This window comes from Macrobrachium nipponense, chromosome 14, assembly GCF_015104395.2.
Source record: "Macrobrachium nipponense isolate FS-2020 chromosome 14, ASM1510439v2, whole genome shotgun sequence".
Lineage (NCBI taxonomy): Eukaryota > Metazoa > Arthropoda > Malacostraca > Decapoda > Palaemonidae > Macrobrachium > Macrobrachium nipponense.
In genome coordinates, this window is record NC_087207.1 from 75278585 (window position 1) to 75291084 (window position 12500).

The 12500-nt window shown below is 35.8% G+C and overlaps 1 protein-coding gene across 7 annotated transcripts in view; it reads right to left on the reverse strand.

Moving 5' to 3' along the window:
* Positions 1-12500, reverse strand: part of LOC135226585 (uncharacterized) — a 206213-nt gene that overhangs the window by 7628 nt on the left and 186085 nt on the right. For 2 of the 7 annotated variants that reach the window (XM_064266275.1, XM_064266277.1), the window contains 3 exons: positions 5483-5630; positions 3646-3747; positions 518-682 (listed from right to left, as the gene is read on the reverse strand). In XM_064266275.1, the coding sequence (XP_064122345.1) occupies positions 518-682; positions 3646-3747; positions 5483-5630 (415 nt within the window). Of the gene's footprint in view, positions 1-517; positions 683-3645; positions 3748-5482; positions 5706-12500 lie in introns of all 7 variants that reach the window. The other 5 variants (XM_064266273.1, XM_064266274.1, XM_064266276.1 and 2 more) reach the window with 3 other exon arrangements.

Genomic DNA, 12500 nt, shown 5'->3' on the forward strand with positions numbered 1-12500 from the left:
ATGTAAACATTTAGTAAATGACTTGCTGGTGTAGTATTTAAATATTTATACTGTTTCTTTTTTTTAACCAAGACATGATCATATGCCATTTACTATAAACAGTTCATAAAAGCTCACAGAAAATCTATATCTTAAACACTTAAACACTGTAGCACTTGCATACTTGCATAAACGGTAGTTAAACTATGTACATACATACATGTATATTGTATATATATAAATGTATATATATATATATATATATATATATATATATATATATAATATACGTATATATATATATATATAGATATATACTATATATATATATATACATATATATATATATATATATATCTATATATATATATATTATATAGATATATATTTATATATATATATAAATCTGTGTTGTGTGTGTGTACTCTCTTATGTACATATATGACTACAATACATTCATTACATTTCCTGTGAAACCGAGAAACCGTAAAAATAGGACGCCATCCCTCAGATGCCAGATAGCTGCTTAGGGCCCTACCTTTCCAGCATAAGGATTAACAAGAGCATCGGCGGCTTTGTAGGAGGACTGGGGTCCTTGCCGGACGACTGTTGGCGTCTGTGGAACCACGATGGCCTCCGAGGTTTGTGGCACTACGCTGTTGAGACCAGCAGTGGAGGGGAATCCGTCGTTGCGGGCTGTGGCCTGAACAATGGGCGGTTAATTGCCAGCGGTCATAATGGGGTTAATTAAAGGGACGAATACCATTGGTGTGTCGACTGTTATTATGATCATTTGTGAGGATCAGATCATATAAGGTTGATGGACAGAAGTTGTAGGGATTCAAGGAATTGGATCGTGAGGTTTTGTTGACAAATGAGGATTCTAGGAATACTACGAGAAGGTAGATGGACAAACATTACAGAGAATAATAAATCGGATCATAGGTTAATGAACTCATAGCAGGAGGATTCCAGGTACGGGAATGCAAGTCGGATGAGCCAATTTAGAGGATTCGAGTGATGTGACCAGAGGGCTGATAAGCTAACGCTATAATGAGTATCCATGGATTAGGACTGTAAGATTAATGGCCTATCGGTACGGTCAGGTTTTTAGAGAAATAATCATTAGGTTAATGGCCAGCATTTATCTCTACGATTGAGGAAAAGATGCATAGATTTAACTGCCCGTGTTCACGATTGGGTCCTAAAGGAAAGAAATGGCTAATATTTATTCGTAAACTCGAGGGAGAGAACCCTATAATTAATAGCTATAGTTACGATAAAGATTCGGCGGTAAAGAATCATAATTCAATTAATTAAGGGGAAGTCTCCTAAGGAACTTGAATATTGCTTGTGATTAGATTCCGAGGAAACAGTCTTAAAGTTAAAGATAACTAGTATCCATAATTTATGTTCATAAGGAGTGTCAAAAGTTGATTGGCCAACTGTCGTCACGATTTAACGTTAAGGGGAAATAGTCGTAAATAAAAAAATAAAAAACCAGCTGTTACCAATATTTTCAAGTTAAGGTATATAACCCGGAGATAGGTTTCCAACTATTCTTTAAAAAAAATGAGGGAAATAATCACATCATCAACGGCCAATGTTTATGTTTTCGAATTAAACGGAAAAATTAATAATGAATAGCTTTTCTTTACAGCTTTATTCTCTGGAAAGGATCTGAACGTTTGTGATCATTGTTGATTTATTTGAATGAGTTAAAACGTTAATTGCTAGGTAATTATATTGATGATTTAAAGAACTGGCTACTATATTGCGTCCTAGGACACTTGCAAGGGGAAAGCGCAGATTTGGAAAACCAAGTCATGATAGAGGTCTGAAGAGGAATGAAAGATGGGATTTGTGTAGGTTAGGCTTAAAACAACAAAATAAATAACTGACTACAAAAAAACAACAAAATAAACAACTGCCTACAAAAGAAAAGAAAATATGCTTTAATTATCCATCACAGATAACATACACGAAACATATATAAACAAGGAGGAATTGTGCAAATAAAATCAATAATATGCTAAAAATTATGAAATTGAGCAGAAATATGGAAAATAATGTGAATTAGTATAAGGAACTTATCAATAAAGGCATTAACAACTAAAATCTAAGCTAAAAGCCACTCAAGCCTTTTATTATTATTATTACTACAATTATTATTATTATTATTCTTATTATTCTTGTTGGAGGTAGCACAAGCGAGAAGCGGTCTGTGGTTGTTGCTATAATGTAAAGTCGCAGGATTAGTCATAAAGACGTAGCTGGAGATTTCTTGGGCAAATACGCAGAAAGCTGTGTGTGTTTTTCGTCGCTCCTGAGTCGTTACAGCAAGACAGGTCAACATTTCCATGCATCAAAAACACTCGTTTCTTTATCTATTCTCAGAAAAGCTGCTTCATGCATTGCATGTCCTTTTTTCCCTCAAGACGCCATATTTAATGTCCCTTCCAATTCAACGGGAAAGGAAAAAACATTCTTAGTATATTTTTATTCAACTAATGAAAATGAGTTTTCGTCCTCCCGTGGTGAAAATGGGAAAGAATAACGTGTCTCTGTAATTTAGTCTCACGGCTGAAAAGAAAAAAAAACTTTCCTCTCGTCGTTTGTGGAAAGAAAAATAATTTTTTTTTTCGTTTTGGTCAAGAAAATTCCGCATATTCTCTGACCTTTCGTCTACCAAAATGTAAGAGCGGAACTTTCTCAAGTCCTCTTTTTAAACAAACAAACAAAAAAACATGTTTTACTGTCTGTCCTATTCTCATGAAAGCCGTCCATAGTTTTTTTGTTGTTGGAGAACAAACAAACATTTATCGAGTCACGAGTCAAACAGAAATTTTTCTTTCCTTTTCCACTGTCATCAAAAAATAAAAACATGTTCCAACGGCCCCCATTTACTCTTTTAATAAGTTTCTCACTGTGGAATCCGTTTCTCAAATCATGCACAGACAAACATGCGTTTTAGCTTCGAGCTGAATATCCATGAGCATGCTCTGTGAATACGAACATGAGCGACAATCAGTACTAGGAGAATCCATCTTTCGAACATCAAAGCTGAGGACTACGTAGCATCGTTCTGCTTCCCCAAAACTAAAAACATCTCCTAATTGATGATATGAAATATGCGACTAAAATCTCTCTCTCTCTATTCCGTTGCCTGTTTACAAAATAAAGGTTTATTCCCGTTGCCTAGTTACCAAATGCGGGCACCTTGTCATGCAATACTTTATCCCTTGCAAAAGGACAAAATTTTTTTCATTTTTTTTTCTACTTGATTCTTTGTGAGCAATCATGGGTGGTCGTCTTTATTCCCTAGCGGTTTCAATAATAAAATCTCAGCCATATAAAGTTGTATGTCTAGTCTTTCATTTTTTATCCGCCATTCTTTGCGTTCTTTTCAAATACCTTTCTTTATGTTCTGTATTGATTGTTGTTTATGTTTTTTCCTATCTATCTTTGCATGCAACCACCTAGCTATATATGACGTTACTTCCTTCCACGTACAATTCTTCTACGGAAGTCTGTAGGATGTCAGTCACTTATATTTGCTCATTCCTTTGCTCAGTTTGCAAGCAGAACCCTCTAAGCGCGTACTTATGCATTAGCAGATGGCCAGCACCCCCTAACCACTCACAGACTAACTAACTAACTAACTACCTTCACAAACGAATCTCGGAACACCACTTTGGCGGGATTTTGGTTAGAATGGTCACGTGACTTCTGGCGACGTCGGATTTCCCTGCCCGCCCCGTGCAGACTCTGTTGGGGGGTTGGGGTGGGAAGAGAACAGCAGCAACAGCAGCAGCAGGAACAGCAGTAGTAGTAACAGCAACAGCAGCGGCAACAGCATAAAAAGAATGGTAACAGCAGGTTGGGTTATTCTCCGGGAAAAGTAGGGTATACGTAGAAAGGTCCGGAGGGTTGAAAGATGCAATGTCAACAAAGGATTGCTTAGATGGTGTGTGAGGATTTGTGAAAAAACCATATAATTATATATATATATATATATATATATATATATATATATATATATATATATATATATATATATATAATATATATATATACTATATATATATATATATATATATATATATATATATATATGTATATATTATATATATATATATATATATGTGTGTGTGTGTGTGTGTGTATATGTATATTGAAAAGAGGCAGATTCAAGCTAGGATCTAAAGGATGCAACTGAGCAATTAAACGCCGGATTATGCAACTGAGATATGGAGGACGTGAGTATAACTGGAATATCATGGAATAATGAAAACTAGTATGAAAGGTTTTAGTAAAACTGGGATATACTCAAAAACTGTGAGAAACATACATGAGCAAAACTAACATAAAAAAGGATATAAGTAAATCTTGGAAGACTGGATTTGAAGGTTGGAGATACAATATGATAACGGACGTGGGAATAGATAGCCTCCCGCAACTCTGCATCGGGAAGTCTAATATACTCCAATTAGCAAGTAATGCCCCATGCCCATATACGGGGTTTACAGGATTGAAAAGGAAAGGGACTTGGGTACATTGCGTGGGTAGAGGTTGGTAGAGGCAGCAGAGGTATGAAATAGCTCCTCATTAAAGTTGTATTATGGCAAACCTTACTTGGATTGTGAAGCAAGGTGATAGATCTCACTCCTCAAATGCACCGCCAAAAGTAGTGTTACTATTCACAAATATACAAGGTATACACTGCTGGATTAATTGAAAAACATACTGGCTACTAGCATGAGGAAGTGCTCATCATACTTAGTTACGATTACATTCTGCAAACGATTAGCGTACAATTTACAAGACGTGAAAAAAGTCATGAGCAATTCAGGCCATTATCAAGATGCACAGTGGTTTCCAGGCGTGAGAATGGAATGTAATTATCTTTTAATCGTGAAGGATCAAGTATTCACGATGATCTGAAGTGATTCTAAAATCTGAAGGAGTCTGGAAACCACTGTGAAGTAGTAGTGGCTTTTCAATGGCCCTGAAAGGTTATACAAAGAGAAACTACTGTTAAATATGGCTAGCATCAAACGTAGAGTTTGTATGCAATTTTGGCAGTGACTTCAAACATAACAACATTATCTACAGGATAGCAACAGTAAGGCAGAAATCAGCAAATTTTGCAGTGACTTCAAACATTACAATATTATCTACAGGATAGCAAGAGTAAGGCAGAAATTAAACAATCAGAATCCAAAAACTATTACACATGAAACCACAAATCTCCTGTTAAAAGATAATATCAATCTACTTCGAAACAGCAAACACAGAGACACGGATAAAAGTGACCTACAGCTCTTCAACTGTTTTACAGCAGCCATCTTTCATGAAGTATAACCGGTGGTTATTCCTTGGCATTTCATTGGTGACGGTGCTGTGGTCACACATACTCAAGAGCATGCCGTCCTCTTTCAATTGTGAAGAGAAACGAAGTCATTCCCATTCGCCAAAGACCTCACTGCAGTCTGGAACTTACCTTGACGCGGATGCTCCTCTGAAGGACCGGGGCGCGGCGCCTTCCTCCTCCTCCTCCTCCTCCCACCTGCCGAGGGAGAGCGATGTTCTCGGCGTCGTAGTCTTCGTAGTCGCTGCTGTCGTCCTCGGCAGCAGCCTTGACTTGAGCCCTGGGGGAGAGTTCAGGGCCTGAAGCTGGTGGGTACCGCTGGCGTCTCTTCTTAGGGACCCACAAGTTCGAAACTCTGATAAGGGTGAAGGCTTCAGTCAGTAAGTCGAGTCTAGAGACAATTACGGAAGAAAGGTGGCAGATGGCGCCCATTGTCAGCGCCAAATGTGGATAGTGTATGACCAAGAGGTTACGGTGGCTATTTATTTGGGATGTAGTGAGCCAGTGTTAGTGACTGTAGCAGTGTTTACGTCTGGAAATGTTATGGAAAGATGTAAATCGATGTTAAAAAAAAGTTCATGGAAACATCAAAAAGAGTATTTTGTTTTCCACACAGTAATCTACAACTACCAACTGGTTACGAGTCTTGAACAGTAACTCAAGCTGTAACCTTTTTGTTAAGTACATTGGTGAATTTGCCTGAGAAGGCCTTCCAGACTACTGTAGTACGGCTATATACATTGTTAGTACACGATCTCTATCAAGAGGAGTTATATGCGAGATTGTAACAATAGCATTGATGAGAAGGAATGCTCACATTCCTCCTGTATTTCGTAACAAGATACAGATACGTCATCGTTTTGGACATACAATAAAGAGAGAGAGAGAGAGAGGGAGGGTGGGTGTCACTTGTCGTAAAGCACGACTCTGTCAAAACAAGACACCCAGTGTCTCGAGGGGACATGTCCCTTAGCAGGTGTCCTGTTTCGGCGATCCCAGCAAGTGCGTGGAAGTGTGTCGACTAATAAATCGCTGTATTGTGAGAACACGACATTCCTAGCGATGAACGCTTCGCCCCTTAATAGCTGTCGGATATCGGATGCTTAGCCCGGTAACTGTAGAAAGGGGAGCGGGTGATTCTTACGTCACCCTAAGGTAAACTAATCCTTGAGGGGTTGGGGGGCGTTGGGGGGCGTTGGGGGCTTGGGGAGCCGTGCAAAGGGCAAGGAGAGTCGGGTTCATCTTTTGCACGTCTTTCATCTTATAAAAATATAAATAAAAAATGAATGATTATATATATATAATATATATATATATATATATATATATATATATATATATATATATATATATATATATCATTCGAGCTACAAATGTCCTTTAATATCTAATTCGCTCTACCTCGGAATTGATATATTTTCATGTATGTACCGAAGGGGAATTTTTAGTTGATAATAATTTCGTCCTCTCTTGGGATCGAACCATCGTCCAGCGGACAGGTACGAAATCAAGAAGACATTGACGGTGAAGTGATAATTATATATATATATATATATTATATATATATATATATATATATATATATATATATATATATATATATGTAATTATTATGAGAGAATTCTGTTAATAACTAAGTATTTAGCCAACTTATAATTGGCTAAATACTTAGTACCGTTATTAACAGAATTCTCTCATAATATACCATTAAAAACGTTGAACAATTTAAAGAAAGAAAATTATCTCAAGATTCGGATCTTTAAATATATATATAATATATATATATATATACTATATATATATATAAATATACACAGAGAAGAAGAGGGATTTCACAGAATATACTTGTACCAAGCTAAGTAGGCAGCACATGGCCCCGAAAGACAGCAAAGGAGAATTCGGTTCAATATTAATCAAACTCTCCACTTTCGCAGTGCACTACAATTTCTGAAGAGGACTAAAGGATAAAAGTCTGAAACTGTTTAAATGAATCGCTTACGAACTGCGCATTTCATAAGAATACTTTGAATGGCGAGAGATGAGGACATTCGTAACAGTGGCAAAAAGAGCAGCGTGCGCCAGGCGATGAATCAGAGTTCTTGAGCTGGCTCAGTCATGTGGAAAGATTGGAGCATAATAGATTGGTGAAACGGATTGTGATTCAGGAGGGTTACTGTCCAAAAGAAGAAGAGCTAGAGGACCTCTTCTAGATAGTCACCCCCAGGGAACTTCGGGGTTCTTTATCTAGGACTAATATTTCTTGGGGGCCATTATTTACAGTCTTTTGTTTATGTGTTTTGCGGTTACCACAACAGACTCGTACTAAACACTCCGCAACGGTGGATACATACCGTACGGGTTTAAACCTTTGTGGGACGGGGTGTCACTAACTAGGAAAATATCCGAGCAGGAAAATCCTAGAAAGAAAGAGCTATCAGGGAACGAAGATTATGCGAGAAACATGAAAGTAAATGGTGTTATTTGTGTGGGAATTCAATGTGCTGCTTATGAGCTTTCTGTTGAGGTACCTGGGTCGGCTATGGGTGCAAAAGTTTTTTTACGCAAGAGGCTCATACGCTATTTAGTAGTTAAAATATGATGAAGGCGGTGACCATCATCCAGTTTTTAATTTAGAGCCCCCCCTCTTCCATTTGTGTGTGTGTGTATATATATATATATATATATATATATATATATATATATATATATGTCTATAGATATATATAATATATATATATATATATATGTATATATATGTACACCGAACACTAATATAATTATTATGACAGTATTTCTAATATGAATGCTACAAATAAGCAAATTTAAACGAAGAAATAACATCAGGCCTACTGCAATGGAAATGCCACTTCAACAGATGACGTAATGCGCGCGATAAAAGGATTGCAATGCACTGACTCATACAATTCAGCCATGCAAGTTCCTTTAACATTAAAGTCATTCTCTCTCCCTCTCTCTCTCGCTCTCTCTCTCTCTCTCTCTCTCTCTCTCTCTCTCTCTCTCTCAAATGAGCGTGCATGCACTCAGCTACTATTCATTCCATTTATGGTGAACTATTTCTTTCTTTCGCTATATATATATATCATATATAATATTATATATACATATATATATAGTATATATGTATATATATATATACATATATATAACTATATATATACATATATGCCTACGTACATATAACATGTATACATTTATAACACCTAGGTATACACACTTACATACAAAACACGCCAAACCAGAATGGGCCAACCCAAAATATTCACCCAGCATTGAAAGATTAAGATTAAAAGGCCAACTTACCACTGGCGATAACATCATCGCGTTGACCTTTGAGGAAAGGGAGTGGGAGGGAATATATATATATAATATATATATATAAACTAATATTATATATATATATATATATATATATATATATATATAGATATATATATATATCATATATATATATATATATATATATATATATACCATATATATATATTAGATATATATATATATATATATATATTATATAATTTTGCATTCCTTTCTAAACCGATATTTTCTTCTTTTTTATTTATTCCTCTTATTTATTGCCTTCCAGGGAGACAGGTTTGAATGTTGAACTCCTCTGCGTCAGATTATTATTATTATTATTATTATTATTATTATTATTATTATTATTATTATTATTATTATTATTATTATTATTCGCTGTATCTTAACGTCTTCGCAGTAAAGTGGTTATTACTCTTGATTTGACAGATTTAAAAATCTGAAATTATTGTCATAAAACTACAATTAACGCTTCTATTATTATTATTATTTATTATTATTATTATTATTATTATTATTATTATTATTATATTATTCAGAATGTACGATTATTCTTACGAATCAAACCGAAAAGTCAAAATTAACCAAAACGTGGTATTTACCCCAAGATATTATAATCATGCGCAAAGCAAATCACAAAAAATTACGGTAATTATTCGGTTACAGATAAACATAAGAAATAAATAAATAGCCAAGTGATTCAGAGTATCTATTAAAGAAGAGACGCACTTTGCTATTTTGCAATCACAAGGAGCGTTTGTTATCTGTTCTTCTACTTCGTGAGTCTGTTACCAAAGAATTTTATTATTATTATTATTATTATTATTATATTATTATTATTATTATTATTATTATTATTATTGTTGTTGTTGTTGTTGTTGTTGTTGTTGTTTACCCCCGAATGATTTTCTTTCTTCACAAAATCATAACACCATTTTTATTATTTTTTCCATTTTTCCAGCTCGTTTTCCATAATTGTGTTCTGTAGAAATACCTCCATCTCTCCTATTTCCTCTTTATTCCTTTCCTCCATTTGCTTTCCTTTTACAATAACATCATACTATTTAGCTGATCAAATAAGCAACTGGTTCTATTCTATTCCGAGTCGGAGATCAACTTATGCTAATGACTCACGACCGTTTTTATCGAAAGAAAAGAAAGCAGAGAGGTGACATAAAAATGACGCAATTACCCACTAATTATATTTCACATCAGGACCCCCTAACGTCCAAAGAACATAAATAACTCTTGTAGAACATTATCGGGTGTTGTAACATCGGGAGAACATAAATAACTGGCTAATTAGGAATTATCAGGAGTAATTATCAGCTGGAGCATCGAAGAAACATCAATCTTTTTTAGAGCAAGAAAAAAAAATTATCAGAGGTTGTAAACATGGAAAAACGCAAATATCTGATTGGCTGGAAGGGATCGGGCGTTGAATGATACAGAGAAGAATTAAGTTTTATTTATCTTATTATAAATTAGACTTATAAATAAGTGAGCTGATTCATTTTTTTTTCAGTGGGAATCGTTAGAAAAATACCAAGTATGGTTTGTTTCAACTTAAGTGGATCTTTCTAGATAGTGACCCGCACTGGTTTTTGGGGGTTGTGTCTAAGACTAATATTTCTTGGGGGTTGTTATCTTTTTTTATATTTACAATCTTTTGTTTATGATATTATAAGAAAGTACAATCTGTCTCGTACTTTATATTAATTTTCTTATAATCTGCGTTGTGCGGAATTAAATTTTTTTAAATTTTATTTATTTATTTATTTATCCTTTTTAGGGATTTTGGGATCGTGTCTAGTGGGCCTATGATTATGTGTACAATTTCCAGTGGTGTATCCCATATCCTTCTTATTTCTATGTACAGGTTTTGATACTTATTATTATTATCATTATTATTATTATTATTATTATTATTATTATTATTATTATTATTACCAACAACATTAGTAGTAGTAGCCGCAGCTGTCTAGTAGTAGTGGTACTAGTGGTTGTGCTGGTGTGATTACATTTCCAATGTTAGTTTCACGTTTCTCTTAATGAGAATTCCATCGCGCTTTGTTTGACTTTCAGATTAAAAAAAAAAGATAGAAAGAATCTTCAGGAGCTGCCTCTAGGATCCAAACGTCACTTTCCTCACCACGCTATGGCTACAGCAGAAGGATTAAGATCCGGTGGGGACCTGCCGCCTCTTGAGTTGACCTCGGATGGCGCCAGACGCCTCAGTTAGTAGTAGTATGGCAGTAACGAGGCGCTTACTGAGAAATGACGTTAGATCCAAGTGAATGGACTACTAGGCGATAAGGTTTAATTTCGCTTCCTGTTAAGCTCAACCTCACCTAACACCCAGAGAAGGAAAGGTTAGACTGGGTTAAACGAGGCGTGATCCGACCTTCAGCTTACTCGGTGTGCCTACTAAAATCTACGGTCAAGTAGAGCGGTGCTTCACTGACGAAAATTAAAGTAAATACTTTATATTCTATTAGAGATTTATTTATTTTTTAAATTTTCATTCTGATAAATAAATCATAAATATCCTATCCTAAAATTCCTGTATCTTTAACTCAACTCGATACAGCTTTCTTAAACCTCTTTAGGCTTTTCCATAGACCTTTCCTAACCCCCAACGGCAAGTACAACACCAACAACAACAAAGTATACCTTATAGGCTTACTCCCCTAGTAAGTGAAAACGAAATAATACAGATGATAGCTAATCTCAGTCATACACACACACACACACACAAAACGAATAGTTGATTACACATACAATTCCATATAATCGATTAACTGAGCAATCTTACGAGGAGCTTAAAGACGCGTGAGGAATCAATCGTGTTGCTAAGGCACAGACGCACAAACCGACGCACAAACAGACGAGTCTCTACTTCGTTGTTTGTTACCTTTGCCGTTGCCAGCTCGGATAGCGAACCTCTGATGAGGAAAACAGTCACTCATAAATCATATACGGTGGCTTGTTTATAGTGAAGAGGAGGGTGCATGGTTGAGGTGGGTGGGTGGCTGGTAGTCCAGGGGAGGATGGGGGAAGGGGGTTGGTAGATAAGAGAAGGACGGGGAGGAGGAGGAGTGGGATTGTTGGGAAAGGAAGAAGAACAGGGATGGGTTGAAGTGAGGGAGGAATTAAAGAAAATGAAATGAGATAAGTGGAATAAAGGGAAGAAAATAAGGATAAAGAGAGAATGGGCGAGGAGGTTGGCCGGTAAGGGGTAGATAGTGGTGGTGGTAGAAGATATAGAGAATAGATAAGTAACTGATTCCAGAGAGAGAGAGAGAGAGAGAGAGAGAATATATAATGTTGGAGTAAATGAGAGATTCGAAAGAAGGCTTCAGAGAGATAGGGAAAAGTGAGTGAAGAATTAGCATAAAATTGGGGAAAATAAAAGATTCAGAAGAGAGTATAGAAGATATATAGGAAAACTACTGAAACATTATGAGCGACAGAGAGTATACATAAAGTTGGAGAAAATAAAAGATTCAGAAGAGAGTATAGGTGATATATAGGAAAATTAATGAAAAATTATGAGAGAGAGAGAGAGGGAGAGAGAGTGAGAGAGAATAGGTATAAATCAGAGGCAAAGGAAGGCATGAAGAAGGAGAGCATAAATAGATCGAGAGAAATGCTCGTAAGAATGTTGTCTCAGCAAAGCACAGATACAAATTCTTGACATCAAATAAAGGAAAAGATGAAGTCATCTAAAAATATCTTGACAGCGTTTAAACTCAACATATAATGAAGTCTCGAGGGAGATGCCATCATCAGCGGCTATCATTCACTGTCA